Source organism: Puma concolor, chromosome D3 (genome assembly GCF_028749965.1).
Source record: "Puma concolor isolate L17-30 chromosome D3, mPumCon1.1.hap2, whole genome shotgun sequence".
Lineage (NCBI taxonomy): Eukaryota > Metazoa > Chordata > Mammalia > Carnivora > Felidae > Puma > Puma concolor.
In genome coordinates, this window is record NC_141678.1 from 19,741,318 (window position 1) to 19,759,441 (window position 18,124).

Sequence of the window (18,124 nt, forward strand, 5' to 3'; positions counted from 1 at the left end):
TCCTTGGTCGCCGTGTCCCCCCTGCAGGCTCTGAACTCCTTGTGAACCTGGTCCTTTCCCAGGTATGTTAATTCTCATCCGTGCGAATGTATGAACGTAAGTGACCCTCTGTCCATGTCTGTGTCCCAGTTACCTAGATCTTAGGTAACCTGAGCTCTCCCTGCTTAGGATGCCCTGGGTCTCTCTGGAGAGTGAGGTTCATTTGGGGGTGGCTCCCATCTCACCCCTCAGATGAAGTGAGAGTTGAATGGATCTTCAGTCTCCCCCCACCCACTCTAGTGGCCCAAAGCAGGGCTAGGGCAAGAGAGAGGCCAGCAGGTGCCCAGGACACAAGATTAGGGAGGTTGGGAGCAAGTGCCCCACTCTGAATCACTGGGGAGGCTTTGTCACGTCACATGGCTGCAGGGCTGGGGGAAGGCTGACCCAAACTGTGGAGACTCAGGGAGCAGGGGGTGACAGAGGAAGGGATTGGTTAGCTCATTTCCTGGCTCTGCTGGGGACCCTGAGGAGGGCTGGGTGCAGTTGAGGACATGCAAATAAACCCCTTTTAGGGGTCACAACCCTGGGCAACAGGGCACTGGGACCACCTGACTGGGGGACCCATGTAAGGGACACAGCATCCCAAAGCTGAGGCTGCTTGGCAGGGAAACGGGGCTGAGGGACAAGCCATTTCTGAACCACTTGTGTATGGTCCTGTTTCTGCCCCAGAAATTACAGCCAAGTCTTGAGGTGTTTGAAGAGAATGTCTTTGTCAGCTTGTCAAGTGAATCTGACAGAGGAGACTCTGAATCAACTGGTGGGAAACCGAGCACACAGTGGACAGCATGGGGAAAGTTTAATAAAGGGCCACTTACAGAGAGTGGGCACACACAACATACTGTGGTTGGTTCTAGCTCAGGAGCTAGCAACAGGACACCATTATTGTCGCCGCCCCCCCCCCCCCAACCCTGGGGCCTGAAGGGGTGAGGGGAGGCAGCCATTGGAGAGTGCCAGCCCACTGTGACCAGGCTCCTCCATCCCGGGACACTTTCTGTTGTGTGTCACAGCCCTGGTCCTAATGTGACCTGCCTGCCCCCCAAGATTGTGTCTAGTGGACCAAGCTGGGGATCCACGCCACAGAAGGGCCAGCAAGTCCTCTTTGGGAATCCTGAGTGTGCGAAGCTACATCTATAAGATGGTCACTGAAGCACCTTCGGTAAAAGCTAAAACATGGACACAAACCAAATGTCTCCCTCAGGGGGCAGGGCACTTGGGACTCTGGTCCATCACGGGAAGGAAAACGGCAGCTGCTAAAGAACAAGTAGGTTCGGTGTGTGGAGAGGGCTCCTGCAGGTTGACAAGAATGCAGGCTGCCAGGCAGCATGTGTGGTGGAAGCTCATTCTGGTTAAACAAACAAGCCCACAACCATGGTTGTGCTGCCCAGGAATAGTCTGGGAGGATTCCCACCGCTATTAACAATGCTTACTTCCAGGGACAGGAGGGGGACTTTCAGTCTATATACAAAGCTTTGTAGTGTCTTGTTTTGGCTTATCACAAGTGTGTACATAATTCCTTTGTGTGATTTATATAAAGAAGTATTTTATAGCTATAAAAAAAAGACAGCTAAAATGTGAAGGGAGAATGAACAGAAAAAAGATGCCACGTTCTTCCCCAACCAGCATTTGGCAGTCGCTATCAGCCGATGAACGCCACTGGGCACTTGCAGTGTGCCAGGCACTGTATGGGGTACTGTTCAGGGCACTGACCAGAACAGCTGTTTGCAAAATGCTCACCTGAGAAGCAGGTGGGAAGTGCCCAGATGTGCCCACCTGCTTGTGGCATGGGGTGGGCAGGGATGAGCAGGCACCCACCCAGGGCCGCGGAGTGTGGGGTGGGTGGGGGTAGTCAATAGCTCCCACAGAAGAGTAAGATGAGGGTATAGAGAGAGCGGGCACTCTGGGAAGGAGCTGGGGAAGGGGTGCCTGGGTTGTTCCTTCTGGTTCTGGATGTGCAGGACAGGGTGGTGTAGGTGAGGAGCTTGCTAGACTCTGGAGGGCCTCTGATATCCTCAAAAGATACGTGGATGCCACCACAAAGGTCCTGAGAGGCACACACCCAGCATTTTCTTGTTTTCCAGGCCCTTCCTGTGTAGGCCGGAGGGAGAGAGGGATGGCAGGGCAACCGTGGACACCAGCTCAGCAGTGTCTGGGTAACCATTGCTGGTAACAGCAGGGCAGTGCCATGCACATTGGATGTAGTAGGAATTTACCTCAGGGGCAGCTGGGAAGCCTTCTTCCCATAGCACAGCTAGGGAAACTCATTGTCCAGGTGGGCCAGAGGGGCACGAATAGCCTATTCTGCACATTCTCACCCACTGACCAATAGGACAGGATCCCAGGGATCAGAGGCGAGCCAAAGATGACCCCTTGGCCAAACGGGGCCTGAGAGACCATCTTGTCCATCCTCCTCCAGAGGGGCAAGGCTGCTGAGGGATCCCATAAGTCTGTGGCAGAGGGACAGTGGACGATGAAGGCTGGGGCTCCGAGGCCCAGAACTTCAAGTCCTGTTGAGAACAGAAAAGTCCCAAGCAGGGATGACAGGTGGATTTTCCCTCATATGCTGACTTTGACAAGTCCTGCTTGCCTGGACCACTTAGATGAGAAGGATTCTGAGGCCAACCCAGGAAAGCTGGGAGAGTGCCTACATGGGCAGCTGATGTGTGCCGAGGGTAAGAGATAGTGGGGCACAAGTGTCTCATATCTGTAGTCCTGAGGCCTCTCAAGGCCAGGTGAATCTATAGGAGGGACTGGCCTTCCAGATGATCACCACAGTATACCCACAGCTGGGCAGTGAGAGGCTCCTGGGCAGCCAGAGCAGGTCTTTCCTGGCTCCTGACCTGCTAACGACAAGTGGCTGAGCTCTGGGGCTCAGCATGGTGCGTGGGCAGACACGGATGGCTTCCTATCACCCCTCCACGGTCATGGAAGGCACTGTCCATGCATGTGCAGGGAGTAGAGGCTTTGGATGCAGGCCCCAGCTAACAGCAACCCAGGCTGGAGGATGTCTTGCTCTCCTGGGTCTCGGGTGGACTCTCCTCCATTCCTGTAAGGTTGGAAAAAGTCACATGGCCTCAACTAAGCACCTGTAGCTGACACTGGGCAGCCTCCCTCCCCTGCCGCTGGTACCCTCTGGTGACTCCACTGGTCCCAGCTGAGCTTGACCTCCTGGGTCTCTCAATCAAGGCCCTGATTACCTGGCACAGGCTGAGAGGCCTAGGATGTATTCTAGGTGGCGGAACAGCACGGGCAGAGACACAGACTAGAAGAGCCAAAGCCCGGACACATCCATGCAGCCAGTGATGCCCAGCCTGGCTCATGAGGAAGCTGCTAGAAGGGCAAGGAGAGCCAGGGAGGGAGTCTCAGCTGGCAGGCAGGGTCAGGGAGGCTGTGGGCCTGAGGTCCGAGTAATGGCAAAAAGGATAGCCCAGAGAGGACAGCACAGGGGAACGAGTTAAGGGAATGGGCTCTTGGGACAGGGGGATGGTGGACATAGATTTTAGGCTGCAAGCCTGCTCCCCAGTCCCCACCCTGCTGTCTGTACGCACGGATGAGGTCTCCGTCGCCGACCTGGAGCTGGGCACTGCTCCTCCTCTCCAAGTCCTGCAGAACTGACTGCTCGAATGCCAGGGCAGCTACACGGCTGAAGAACGCCTTCACATTCTCCCCTGTGGGCCCAAGAGACAGCCCTGACCCTGTCGCCTCTCCCCTCACCCACAAACGAATTTGTGAGCCAGCAGGTGCGGGAGCCAGGGTGGCCCGCCTGTGGGGCTTCCTGAGGCGGCACAGTGCAAGGGATGGGGTGGGCTGGCCCGGCCTCCCACCTCAGGGGGCTCTGGGGCCCCCTGCCCTGGCAGCTCCCTCAAATCTGAGGCTTGGTTTCCCAGCATCTACTCTTCCAATTATTCGCCACTGAACATCTCCTGTGGGCCAGGCACTGGGATGTGTGGAGATCAGAGGGTGTCTGCTCTCTTGTCACTTTTGAGCACCTGTCCAGTGAGCAGTTGTGAAGATTAATGTTCTGTCAACTTCCACACGGAGCCTTTGTGCATCCTCCTCCAGGTGGAGGAGGCCACCCACCTGAGCACAGGGCTAGATTCCAACTCCTGACATGCACATGACCCTTGTGCAGCTAACAACCTATACAACTGCTCAGGGCAATCCTGCTTGGCCCATAGGAGAATTCTCAATGAATGTGCTGTTACTCTAAGAGGGTGGGTTCTCATAGGCACGGTGGATGGTGTCAGGAAGGGGCAGAGGGAACTGGGCATGGCCATTGCCACACTCTTATCTGTGTCAGGCTGGAAGTTGTGCTTCCACCCGTGGTGCCTATCCCACCATTACCTCACCAAGTCCCTGGCCAGATGTTTACCGCAGCCCCTCACCCAGGGCAAGGACTACAAGGCATAATGCCTGAGTCCCCAGAGCTGCTGGGGCCTTCTATGAGTCATGCAATAACTGCATGTTATTTCATTTCATCACTGGCAACGACCTGTGTTTTTAAAGTGTGTCCTTTGCTTCTCTGCATTTTCTAACTTTTCCATCATGAATACACATGGCTTTTATAATTTAAGACAACATGTTTTTACAGTAAAAACAAGATGAGATAGAAAGCATCACCCATTTCTCAGATGAGGACACTGAGGCTGAGAGATGTTAGGCATCTTGCCAGGGCTGAAGTAAACAGTGGCTCATGGGTGAAGGTGACACAGGGACCGAGGGCTCACTGTGGCTGGGGCCCAGTGTGGCTAGAGGACAGATGGGTGGGATGTGGATGAGGGCCAGGGGGCCATGAGCAATGTTGCAGTGTCTTTCACGATGACACCCGGGGAAGGGGTGGGAGCCCCCAGTTACTGGACCCTTCTATGTGCCAGGAGGTACCTCTTACCCGGCTACTTCAGGTGGGGGGTGGGCAGAATGGTACAGTGGTTACAGGTGAGGGCTATATTCCAATCCCAGCCCTGTTACTTCCTCCCTATGACCCTGGACATGACCCACAGGGATAAAATGGATCTGACTCAAGGAGGGAGGGGGTTGCATTACAGAACACAAGCATAGGGCCAGGTGTCGCTATTCCTGTTGCCCATGGGGGAGGGCTCCTAGTCTGCCTTTAGGGATGGGAGACTCCTCTCAAGCAATGGAAGGCCCTGTATCGTCACCAGCACAGCTGGCTGTGACTCAAGCATTCCATAGAGACACAGAAGGAAGCTCTGCACGCACTGTGGCAACTCACCTGTCTTAGCTGACACCGACCAGTACTCCGCCCGCATCTCGCTGGCCAGGCGCACAGCCTCCACTTCTGCCTGCTCACATGCAGCCCCTGACTGGGAGAAGCAGCCCTCCTGACCCAGCTTTCCAGGCCCTCCCTGTGGGGAGGCACTTCCTACTGGGCCTCCTCCCTCCCCATGTCACCCTGGGATGGGCAGCCTCAGTGCACGGGTGGGGGTACACATCCCCAGGGGTGAGACCCCAGTGATCCCTCAGACAAGACAAAACAGGAACAGGGAACTCAGGTGCCCCTAACTTTCAGTTCCTGGCCTCCAAATCCCCATCTAGGCATGTCAGCACCACCCTCCATTCTTCAAGCTTAGGCTGAAAGTGGATGCATTTTCCCGGGCGCAATCCCAAGCCTCTAGCTCTGGCGTGCTCACCAGAAGGTCCTTCTTGGTTCCCACGAGGAACACAAAGCAGGAGCCTGGCTCGTTCTCCCTTAGTGCATCCTCCAGCCACTGCCTGGAATGCACAGAAGGAAGACAGGCTGAGGAGGGCATCTGTCTCCCTAGAGACGTCTGAAGAAGACCAGGGAATGGAGGGTGCAGACCTGGGTCCACCCCAGAGCTGGGAGCATTGAGCCTCCAGCTGCAGGGAGGGCACCTAGACCCAGCTGGCTGAGTGGGGCACTGGTCCTGCCACCAGCTGGACTGAAGGTGGGTGGGGATGCAAAAGCACTTGTCAGGGGAGGTGAAGACCCTGGCAGCGCCCTCACCCTGTGTCAGCTTGGATGAGTGCTGTCCTTTCATCAACTTAACAATCACCCCAGCCTCCCTCACGGGGTTTGGGAGAAGCTGGATATGAATGCCCCAAGCCCAAGTGAGGTGAAAGGACTTTGGTCAATTCCCAATTCCCAGCAGAAGCAGATGGCCTCCCAGAATTGGTCATGTTACCGGGTCTCCTGACTGATCTCTACCCAAGACAGCAAATACTATCCCTTCAGACAGGACTGGATATACATCATTTGTAGGACCCAGGGCAAAGTGAAAATGTGAGGCCCCTCCTCCAGCAATTATTAAAGCTTTCAAGATGGTGACAGCAGAGCATTAAAGCAAATGCAGGCTCAGGGCGCCTGGTGGGGCTCAGTCAATTAAACGTCCGACTTCAGCTCAGGTCATGCTTTCATGGTTTGTGAGTTCGAGCCCGCATCAGGCTCCCTGCTGTCAGTGCAGAGCCCCCTCCAGAAACTCTGTCTCCCTCTCTCTCTGCCCTTCCTCCATGCACACAAAATAAATAAGCATTAAAAAAAAAAAAAAAGAAAAGCAAAGGCAGGACCTTGTGAGTGCTGGCCCCAGTATGACTGGGCTGCCCGTGTATCCTGAACTGGCCCTGCCTTCAGCAGATGGATGCAAATTTTAAAGGATAATTTGGCAAATTGGACAGTAAGTGGCCTGTAGGCAGTCAGTTCTGACAAGTGAGCCTGGTCATGTGCACCCACCAATGGGGGCCCAGCTCGTGGGTGTTCCCAAACCCAAGAGGACCACAGGGGCCACAGAGTCCCAGACTTGCCTGGTGTGCTCCAGAGTCTGCACATCAGTGAGGTCAAAGGCTGTGATGATCACTGTACACACAGGGAGAAGCCAAGAGCAGGTCAGCAACAGGTGAGGCCAACATGGTGTGACCAGGAAGGGCTCCCCTCATGCAGCTCCCTGCTCCCCAGGAGAAACCCAGAGAGGAGCCTCGCTCCCACACAACTGCCAGAGTGGTCCCCCAGGCAGTCGGCTCTGGTCTCCACTATGGGGGCTGAGGAGGAGACACTTCCTAGCGGCCCCTTGGGACCTACCTACCCACCACCCTTTCCAACCCATATCCAGAGGTCCAGCCCCAGGGGTTATCCAGGGAGGCAAGATGAGCTCATGGGCTCCTGTGTTCAAAATTCTCTTCTGCCACTTACAGCTGAGGGAGCTCAGATGAGGGTTTTAACAGCTGAGAGCCTCAGTTTCCCCATCTGTGAAGCGGTGAGAATGATATCTCAGGCTATCAGGGTTGCCGTGAGGATTAAACAAGAACAGCTATTTTACAAGCTCTTGATCTAGGGCCTGATGCAGGGATTTTGACCAATGGCAGCTATGGCTATGAGGATAATTAGCAACACCAGCTTTAGGAAAACAATTTCTGAGGAGCAAGGTAGACAGAAAATTGGGAGATGCAGCCGCTGCCCCCAGGTGCCTCTCCTCAATGGCTCCGCCCTGGACCCGTTTTGTCCAGGGTGTCCAGGAGCCCGTTGGGAGTCCTGAGGGAAGCCCCATGTGGAGGACATTCCAGAGTGGCCCTGGGGAAGTGAGCGGGGCTGGGCAGAACCTTCCTCTGCACCTTGGCTGAAGGTTGTAGGAGGCCGCCTGAGGCAGAAAAGAATGGAAATGAAGGAGGATACTGAGGACCTTGATGGTGGTGGGCCAGGGTGCAGTTCCCAGAGGTGTCCCGGTGCCTCACACCTCATCCTCAGGGTGTGTCATGCCCCTGAGAAGACGTGCCAGTGCAGGAACTCCAACCCACAGCCAAAGTGCTCATGGTTTGTTTCCTGTTTCTGCTTTTCTCAAATCTCAAATGGAAACTTGTAATTTCTTTACACTAGTACTGAGTAGACATAATTGTGCCTCAAAACTTGAGCCTGGTTCTGGAGCCTGTGAGCGGTTCTCATGTCTCCCATTGAAACCCCTTTTCCTGGGAAGCTGGGGTTGGAGTGGGGAGCTTATGCTGCTGCCTACTGCCTGGGAGGCCTGCCCAGTGCCCGGGCCACCCCCACTGCCCCCCATCCACAGGTGCAGTCCTCCTGTGGCCCTGCCACTCCTCCCCTCCAGCCTAGCCTCCCTGCACCTCCTCCAGGAGTCGACTATGCTCTTTTCTTTTTAGGGGGTTTCTAGACATGCATCTCCCTCTCTGAGCATCCTTCTGAGCTGAAACTGGCTGAGACTCACAGGGAGCAGCCACCAGCACAGGGTCCCTGAAGGATGTGACTGCGGAGGCCAACCACAGGCCGGGCTGGCTGGAAGACAGTTTCTTCATCCCAGAGGACTGACCAGGAATTTTCTCAGTGGTTCTCGGAGGACAGATTTGGTGTCTGCGTGGAGGACCTGGACTTCTTGTTATAAGCCCAGTGGGAGCCTCCTGCTGTACGTGGTTGAGGGCCCCACCATTGCCATCACCCAGATGCTCACCCTGGGCACCCCGGTAGTAGGCAGATGCAATGCACTTGAACTTCTCCTGCCCTGCTGTGTCCCAGCTGTGTGGTGGCAGAGACAGAAAGGGAAACAGAGAGGTGGCAGATTAAGCAACTGCAGTGGTCTGAGCCAGCAGGCTAGTGGGGCTGTGGGTGGGCAGGCCTGAGGGCCCGTCCCAGCTACCAGCCAGTAGTCCCCGCCCACCAATTCCTCATGATCTCTTCCTAAGGTGCCCCATGGGGGAGCTTCCTGGCTGGATTCACCATGCCAATGGAGGAGGGGCATGGCCCAAGTAGTTCTACTGCCTGGATAAATGGAGTTGTAGCTTAGTCCCTTTGGACGATGCCATTAAAAAAGAGAGTATGTTCCCTGATATGCTTGCTCTGAAGTTGTGGAAATCCACCTGCAGGGGAGGCCCTGTGAATGGGAATGGGGCTCCAGGCTAGGCTGCCAGCTATGGATCTGCCCTTGCTCATGTGTGGCTGGGCCATGGCTTCAACATTCTGTACTGCAGCAGAGGGTATGCTCAGGTTTCTGGGTTGGAGGGGTGGGAGTATATAACAGGGACATGGTTTGCATCTCCTGGGTGACTCTGAGCTCTGGCTCTCTGGAGGGGCACAGCCCTGACTTTATGGAAAAGAATGCAACAATCGATTAATGATGTCTGCCATGAGCACACTATAGGAGAGGGGGACACCCATGCTGAGATCTACTTGCTCTGGTTTAGAACCAGACAGGTAATCAATATGCAAGCCTAAACCTGAAAATCCATTCCCTTTTAAAAATAATAGATTGGGGTGCCTGGGTGGCTCAGTCGGTTGAGCATCCGACTTCGGCTCGGGTCATGATCTCACAGTCCATGGGTTCAAGCCCTGTGCTGACAGCTCAGAGCCTGAAGCCTGCTTCGGATTCTGTATGTGTGTGTCCCTGTCTGCCCCTCTCCTGCTCATGCTCTGTCTCACTCTGTCTCTCAAAAATAAATAAATGTTAAAAAAAATAAATAGATCAGAATTTAACTCTTCAGCAAATGGAAAAGTAGACAAGCCATGAATAAGACCTCAAAAGTCTGAAATGTTTTCATGTGATTCAGCATGACGCAGAACATTTTGACTCTATTCTTTCATTAATTCATTCATATTGTCTTTCATTTCTGAAGATGACTCTGGATGGGAAGCTGGAGGGTGGCCTGGAGGTGGGGCCAGATGGATAGCTAGCAGTGGCTTCAATGTAGGACAATAAGAAGCCAAGCCAGGACAGTATCTGTTCTAGTTAGATGTGGCCAGTGGCCACAACGGGGAGCCCAGCACAGGCCATTCTCTGCACGGCTCCACCTAGGCTGCCCCATCAGCTCTGTGCTCCTCAGCTCTCCTGGCTCCAGAGCCCCTTGATCCCACAGCCCTGCATTTTCACAGCCTCTTCTGCTCTGGTCTGGCCCTGTACTCTCCCTTGTGCAAGATTCAGCAGTGCCACCTGTATCACTAGGGATGCACTGGGGCTGTCCTCAGGGAAGCAGACATTATCATGACAGAGTTAGGAGCTGAGGTCTATGAGAGGGTGACCTCCATCTTGATGACCATAGATTCCCCGGCTAAGCCCAAGCAGGGCATAGAGGATGGAGAAATGAAACCAGAGGAGCAGGGGTGAACCCCAGGGAGAGAGAAAAGAGAAGGGGACCAGGACAGAGGCAGTAGGCAAGAGGAGGTATAGGAGCAGCTGGGCAGAGAGCATAGAATGTGCCATGCAGGGCAGCCTGGAAGCGGGGAGGAAGCCACACAGGAGAGGGTAGGGCTGGTGACACAGAGAGGCCTGCAGTATCCTCCAGGTGACAGAGGAGAAGGAAGGTAAGGTCCAGAGCTCTAGTGGGAAAGTGTGAGGCTGGGGAAAAGACTCTGGGCTGTTCTGACGGAAACTGGAGGGAGAGGCTGAAGCCAGTGGGTCACTGAGAGGCAGAGACATGGGGTCTGGCAGGGAAGCAGACAGACAGAGGGAGATGGAGCAGAGCGAGGGCAGGGGGTGGGGGTGGGGGGTGGTACATCAGGCCTGAGGAAGGCACATGGACTAGGTGCCTTTTGGCTCCATTTTCCAGATGAGAACAGATGCTCACAGGCCTGAGGTGACTGGGATCACCAGGGGCCAGGCAGACCTGGACCCGGAGCCAGAACCTGAGGGGTGGGCATTAAGAGAGAATGAGGGTGAGTAGGCTCATTGGTCTGTGAGGCCTTTCCCAGGTCTGATGACCAATGTGAGACACCCATGGGGACTGAGGGAGTATACAGGGCCTCGGGGAACTGGAGAAGTCCAGTTTCACATAACTGTTCCTGTTTGTCCAGACAGGTCCTCACTGGGCACCACAGGGCACAGTCAACAAGGAGCTTACCAAGGCTTTCCCCAAGGGTCTCCTCCGCAAAGCCCACCCATGAGCCACACAGGAAATGCTGTGACATGATGGCGACTTACATTTGGAGGCTATAGGGAATCCCAGCAATCTCAAAGCGCTCGATTTCAAAGTCTACCCCAATGGTGGCCTTGTAGTCACGGTCAAAAACATTCTTGCAAAACCTGCGGGAGTTGAGGGAGTCATCAGAGAGGCTGTGTGTGGAAGCTTTGCTCACAACAGCCAAAGTCTGCAGGCAACGAAAAATTCACCCTGTAGGGAATATAAGGAGATGATGGTCCACAGGGATAGACCCTAGATGGATGGAGCTGCCAACAAGAGCTTTGTGGGGGTGGAGCAGCAGCCTGGAAGGCAAACACTGCAGGTCAGGGCCAATGAGGTATGAGCCCCTGGTCCCAGGGTATGGTGTCATGAATGCCAGGCTCCTGGGATGCTGCGCCCTCCTCCTCCTGACCTGCCACTCCCTGGTTCCCTGTACCCCCTCTGGAGACATGGTTCCCATCAGCCAAGCAGTTTTGACTACGACAAAGTTATATGGGCCTCCCAGGCAAAAGTGTGACAACCGGTGCTGGGAGGTGTGGCGGCAGGCATACCTGTGGATGAGGCTGGTCTTGCCCACGTAGAGATCGCCAACGACAACCACCTTGGAGAGTCTGAGCCTGTGAGGGATATGGGTGTGTTGCTCTCAAGCTTGGCCACAGAGCATCTTCACACATATGGGCCCTTCCTTCCCTGAGCTCCCCACTCATGAACCACCCCTCAATCCTTGACAGGGGACAGGCCACCTGCTGAGACACTCTGGGATGTCTAGCCCCATCCCTGGTATTCAAAGGGGAGGGCAGGAGGGCCTGCATTTGTTCTGGGGACTCTGCCGTTTCTGGGGCCATACCCTTGTGCCACTGGGCGAGGCTCTGTCATGAGGATAAGAATTGGGCATGATGAGAGGCTGAGTCTTGGGCTGACGGGGTGGAGGGAGGAGTCCTAGGTGGTGTGATTTACAAGCTGGGGGTGCAGTAAGGAACCGGGAGCCACTGATGCAGACATAACACCCATGTGCAGGGAATAAAGGCATGGGGGAAGAGAGCCCCTGCATGCTCATACCCACCCCTGGGGCTGCATGGGCTCTTGCTCTTTGCAAGCAGGTGCTCCCTGACCAGGACACCATGGCCACCAACTGCCTTGGAGGTATCTGCAAGGTCCAGGCAGGCCCCAAGAGGTGAGGAGTGGACAGGAGTCAGACCAGGACACGGCACCAGGCTGTGGCTTGAGGCCAACCGGCTCTGAAGTTCTTGGGCTCCCCAGGGACCCTGCTCACTGAGAACAGCCACAGCCTCACCCTGTGCGTGTCCTGCACTCCCTGCGGCAGCATGCCTGGGACTCCTGGTGATACTTTAAGTTTCTGCAGCTCGAGCCACAGGAGCTCAATGGGCAAACATCTGACCAGGCACTCCCTCTGCCGGCAGACTGCGAGAAGGCACTTGTGTCACCTGGTGACCCGGTGCAGCTCCCCTGGTCATGTCCGAGAGTGCAGCGGCTGTGTCTTCTCTGCTCCCAGCTGGCTTCTAGTTCTGGAGCAGGGCGGCCCTGACTCCACTTCCCAGATGAAGGAGTAAAGGTACTGCTGAGGTACTGTGGGGGTACCCACCGTGCCTCAGTTTCTGCACGTCCCAGAGCTGTTGTTAAGGGTCAGAGAGGTCATCTGCGTGAAGCACCTTATAAGGAACCAGTACGTCCTAACTGGTGGCCAATGCTCTCAGCCCATGACCATGGCTGCTTTGGCTATTCTGACCTGAGTGAAGCCTCACCTTGTGCCACCTTGGGAACCTCAGTGCTGGGTGTCCGCTGCCACCTCACTACACCGTGCGACACCTGTGAGCTCAGCGGACTGCCTGAGCAGACTGTGAGCTCCTCAGGAGGAGAGGCAGAAGCAGGCCCTGGTCCCTGTGTGTCAAGAAGAGTAACTGCTAACTCCCTGTGCTGGCAGAGCTGGCTGCTGCCAAGGCAGGAATGAGGCGGTGCCAGGCGCTACAGGAATGAGGTGGTACCAGGTGCTGCCGAGGAGGGAACAGGACAGACATGGCCCATGCCCTCACAGGCTAGGTCTCGTGAGGAATCCAGATAGACAAACTCGGAATTCTGTGAGCTAAGTCCTTGGGACCCAGAAGCACACAGGCGGGGCACCCCACCCAGCCCAGGCTGGGGAGCAGGGGTGATGGGGGACTCCCCTGACACTAGACTGTGAGCTGAAAGAGTAGGAAAGACATTCCAGACAGAGCAAGCAGACATACATGGAGAGAGACCTCAGGCTGAAAAGTCATGGCGCAACTTACTGAGAAAAGGGAAAGCTGTTCTCTATGGCAGAGGTGGGTCAAGCAAAGCCAGATCAAAATCCCCATCAGCTCCAGGCCTGTACTGGGCTGCACAGGTGTCATCTCTGTGTTTCATTTGTTCGTTCATACATTTATCCATGCATTCATTCCTTCTTGCCACCTCCTCACACATCCTGCACCCCCTGGCATGTGGGGTCACTCACCCGACAGTCCCCGTGTTCCTGCTCTGGCAGGTGCTGCTGACCTGCCCGTGAAAGTGCTCCTTGAGCTGCAGGCAGGCGTCAGGGGTGTACCACTGGAGAAAGACAGACAAACAGGTGGGCACTGTACCCTGTGAAGCCACGGCTCCATCACCAAGCAGGGCAGCGAGGTGGTGACTTGTTTCCCAGCATTCTCTCCTGCCCCAGCCTCATAGCTCCAGCTTCATTAGCTTTCTCTGATCCCTCTGTCACATCTGTCTTCTATCCCATCAGTGGCCCTGAGGCTCCAGGGTCTTGTGAGTCCTGAGGAGCAACAGCAGAGGCCAGGCCAGACCAAAGGACCCGGGTGGTGACTTGGAGAGCTGGGTCTAGCCTGGGGCAGCTGTGCCTTTGCTGTGGGCATTTGGCAGATCTCTGTCCTCTCAGGGCCCCTCAGGGTGAGATGAGGGGTGGGCTATGAGGGCCCTTTTAGCCTCCAAGGTCCTTCCATACTTTCTACAGATCTTGGGTGCCATTTTTCTTTAAAAATATGCATATGTGCACATGGGAAATGTCCTGGAGGGCTCTTTTCATCTTCCACATTTCTTGGAAGGCAAAACTGGGCTATGGTTTAAGAGTACGATCTCTCTTAAACAGGAAGAGGAGGACCTGTGTCCACTCTTAGCTGCTGTGTGATCCCAGACAGCTGTCTAATGTCTCTGAACTTTAATTTCCCCATCTGTTAAGACCTCAGAAGCCTGGAGGCATAGAATGAAATAATGTTGTAAAGCCATCAGGGCAGACCCAGCCTGGCACATATTAAGCGCTCAGCAAATGTTCACAGCTATTAAGAGGTCATGACACATGTTGAGTGCACTTTTGTTTTATAATTGGAAAAGACGATATTAAACAAGCTGAAGGTGACTGTTATGTTTTACTCTCAGATTGGCGGAGGCTAAGGATGGAGCGTGGTAAGGACACGGGGAGAAGGGCATCGTTGGAAGCTGTTGGTGTTCTCTGCCATGATATGGCAGTAGTCCCCTGGGCCGCCCTCTGTGTCCTTCAGAGGGGCACTGCTTGGACCCACAGCTCCCCTATGGCAAGAGTTCCACCTCCTCCCTTAGCCCTAGTATTTCTTCTGCGTTCCCAGGCACTGAGATGGGCTCTTCCCTGGCCCATGTGCCCCCACAGCTCCATGTGGGACAGAGGAAGCAGGGACAGTGGAAGGAGCTTTACAAAAGGGTAAGTCACAACATCTCAGTAGGCCCGTTTCCTCATCTGTAAAGTGGGAATACTCATAACAGCACCTCTTCATATGGTCGTTGAAGGATCAAAGGGGTAATGCAGGTGAACAGCTTAGCCCCGTGGCCCACATTCATGTGGAACAGTGTCAGCTACTTTAGGAGAAAGCTGGCTGCTTTTTCTTGTCGACTTCCATGTCGGCTTCAAAACAGGGGCCAGCCTGGCCAAAGTGGTCATTAGAGGAATCCCACCATTTTGGATGCACTGAAGAAATGTAATAAGGAAGACTGGGCAGGAAGCGTGGGCTGATTTTGGATACAGGGAAACTGAGGCACAGAGTAACAGGAGTTACTGACCATGAATTTCTCAGGTGTGAAATGGTGTGGCCCTGGGATACAAGATGAAATGCCACAGATGGGAGTGGGGAGAATATTACCCTCTGTGAAAACACGATGGATGCCCCAGGGTAGGGGAAGGTTGGAGCTCTGGAGTCAGACCCATATCAAGTCCTGGCTCTGCCACACCCAGCTGTGTGATGCCAGGCAGCTCTCCCTACCTCTCTGAACCTTGTTGGTCTTCTCTGTAAATGGGGTCCTCTGTCCCTGAACTGTTTTGTGCCCATCACACTTCCCTTCCTTTTGCCTCATGAAACATCTGTGTCCATCATCCCTGGTTACCACTGTCAAGCTTTCTAGGGAAGCAATTGCCTGGGCTTCTGTTGAGATGGAAAATTCTGGGGGAATTGTCCACAGATCTGAGGCACCACAGCTTTCTCTGTGGGTGTGTAGAGGAAGAAAAGGTGAGAAGATATGGTTGCAGACCCAAATTACCCAAAGTCCTACAGCCAGCTCCTTCCTTCTTACCAGTCTGGGCACAGAACTCAAGAAAAGAGGTCACTCTACAGAGAGGAATTTTCCCTCCATGCCTGTCCCAAGTCACATGGAGGCAACCACTGACAGCAGCATCTCATGTGTCCTTCCAGAGGTATTTTTGGCATGTACAAACACATACATTTGTTTTCTCCCCTCTCCTTTTTTCCACCCATTGAAGTACACTACACACTGTTCCCTTCCTTGCATTTTACTTAATTGACTTTAGCCATTACTGCACATCGGCTCCTGAAGGGAAGGAAGCCTCATTCTTCCTCATGTCTGTTAGGAAGTAGCGTTTTGCTGTTGAAGCAGCCCCCTCTGGAGGACATTTACATTGTGTCTGACCTGTTTTACAAATTGCTTCAATGCCTGGCCTTGAATGGCTGGATCAGAAGGCAGGGACAGCACAGAGGTGGGAAATACTGTCTCACTGCCCCCTACAGGGGTTGTACTGATTTGCATCCCCTGATGCAATTAATACTGGATTTTAATACACATGGCAGAGAGCTGTGGGTTTTCAGCAGGAACCAAGCCGAATGGTAAAGAGGGATACCCCCGGATTTGGTTTCAGGAAACTAGAATACTATTTTGATAACAGTAGTAATAATGAGAAAGGCAGAAATACCCACAACGTGGGTAAGGGAGCTCCCATTTACCAAGAGCCAGGCACCCAGTGTGAGAGGAGTTATCCTTATGTATCAGCAGCTGAGAGGTTGAGTGACGTGCTCACAGTCACACAGTCAAATGACAGAGTCAGGATTCACACCCAGGACTGTCTGACAGCAAAGTCTGTGCCTTTAACCTCCATGCCACCCTGTCTCCTGGTGTCACCCTTAACTTGCTGGTCCACTTTGGGAGAGTCAACACCAAATCTCCCTGCTTCTCTAAACTCTGGTAAGTTCCCAGGGTCTGTTAGTGAGGGACTGACCTCCTAGGCTCCTGAGCTTTGTTTCCAGTGATGAATGCAGGTGGGGAAATGTGGATTTGGACATGAAACACACATAAAGGGCTGGCCTAATGACTCTCTACCTTAGGGAAGCTGGTGATGATGCGGTCCCGGCTCACAGGTGGCCCCAAAGGCGTCAGGGAGGACCTCATCCTTCCAGAATGTCCTGTGGACTCAACCAGGGGAGAGTTAGGGAGCTGTGCAAAACCCTGGGGACTCAGCCTCAAGTTTATGTTTAACTTCTCAGCAGCTTTAAACATTGATCCTGGCCTCCTTCTCAGTCAGGGATACCGGCCAGAGGTCATCTCTTTCCATCTGCAGACAGTATGGTTGGGGGTGGGGGTGGAGGGGACCAGGCTTTCCTAGTCCTGCCTGGGAGTCAGGAAGACCTGGGTCTCCTTCTGCCAGGTATCCAACCAGGAGAGGAGAGGTTGCTCTCTGAACTTATCACTGGGGTGCGAGTGAGGCATTGCACAAACGCTGAGCTGTGCATCATAGCCCAGGTGGAGGAAGTGGAATTGGGGTGGGGAGGGGTGGTCCCTTGCTCCTAGTCTCTAAGGGATTAAGGTTTGGGTCGGGGGCGGGGGAGGGGGTGTTTAGGTTTCAGCCCACAGGCGTTTCCCTGTACCCCCTCACCATGCCCAGCGCCTGGCCCCTCAAGCCTATTCAACAGTCCTGCATCTTCTGTCTTCCCCCTTTCCCCACGAGGGTGGCCTTGGCCGAGGCCTTAACCAGGCCTATCGTCCTCCCGGATCTGTTCTGACTGTCCTTCAGGACCAACACGGGCCTGGCCCGAGGTGGGCGCTCAGGGAATGAGGCCCCGGGGCTGCAGGCCTCGGCTTTAAGGTTACCTCGGTGAGAGGTGGGCGGGGACGCGGAGCCCTCCCAAATAGGGCCTCCGGGATAAGCCCCTACAGGGGCGAACGAGGTTGGGGCAAGGGTATGGCGGACTCACCCACGGAGGTTGCGAAGGCTCCAGAAGCTTGGTGACCTGGTCAGGCTGGGCCCCGGGCAGCGATCACCATGGCAACGAGCACCACGCGAGACCCGCCGGCTTCTGACGAATCCAGGGCGTCGGGAACGGGGTCTGGGCGGGGCTCACAGCGGAAAGAGTCCCACACGCAGATAGCGCAGTCGGTCACCGTAGCAACCGCAGCCTCTTGGGGAACGGCGGAACCCTCCAGGACACCGCACAGGCGCCCGCGATCACCTTGGTAACAAGGGCCGGAACTGGCAGGCAGGCTGTGGGAGGGCGGCAGGGCGGGTTCAGGGGCGGGGCCGAGGCCCTGGGGGTGGGGCTGAGCGTGGAGAGACTCGCGCACCCGCCTCCGTGGGATAGGTGGTGGCTCAAAGGAACGGATAGAGATTATGTGAAGTATTTAAATATTTATTTTCAGAATATTAAATATGATTTTTTATGGTTATCTAATTTTTTTGTTTTTCTTTATATATTGGTATGAAGGGATCTCCAAGATCCCTTGACTTCTTGTTCTCACAACCCATATCTGACTTATCGGTACATCCAGTAGGTTCTACCCTGAAAATTTGTCCAGTATCCTCTTACTCTCTTCCACTTCCACTAGTATTGCCCATGTCCCAGCCATCATCTTCTCTCCCTGCAGCTGGTCGCCTTGCCTTCACCCTTGCCTCTGACCTATTCCCAGTTCAGCAACCCCAGGGATCCTCCTGTTA

General features: G+C 54.6%; 2 protein-coding genes across 7 annotated transcripts in view; one reads left to right on the plus strand and one right to left on the minus strand.

Moving 5' to 3' along the window:
* Positions 1–820: 820 nt before the first annotated feature.
* On the minus strand, positions 821–17,651 carry RAB36 (RAB36, member RAS oncogene family). 6 transcript variants are annotated; one of them, XM_086681984.1, is made up of 11 exons: positions 17,388–17,651; positions 16,516–16,598; positions 13,397–13,488; positions 11,457–11,522; positions 10,926–11,027; positions 8,466–8,530; positions 6,813–6,868; positions 5,688–5,765; positions 5,270–5,360; positions 3,607–3,704; positions 821–3,082 (listed from the first exon to the last, which is right to left on the minus strand). In XM_086681984.1, exons 2-11 carry the CDS (start codon positions 16,582–16,584, stop codon positions 2,945–2,947), a joined length of 855 nt encoding a protein of 284 aa, XP_086538110.1. In that variant the 5' UTR covers positions 16,585–16,598; positions 17,388–17,651; the 3' UTR covers positions 821–2,944. The 6 variants fall into 6 exon arrangements, with proteins under 6 accessions (XP_086538110.1, XP_086538113.1, XP_086538112.1 ...); XM_086681987.1 differs by having other exon boundaries at positions 3,585–3,704; XM_086681986.1 differs by having other exon boundaries at positions 3,567–3,704.
* Positions 17,493–18,124, plus strand: part of RSPH14 (radial spoke head 14 homolog) — an 84,105-nt gene continuing 83,473 nt past the window's right edge. The window contains exon 1 of the mRNA XM_086681982.1: positions 17,493–17,646. The gene's annotated coding sequence lies outside the window, so the exon portion shown is untranslated. The remainder of the gene's footprint in view (positions 17,647–18,124) is intronic.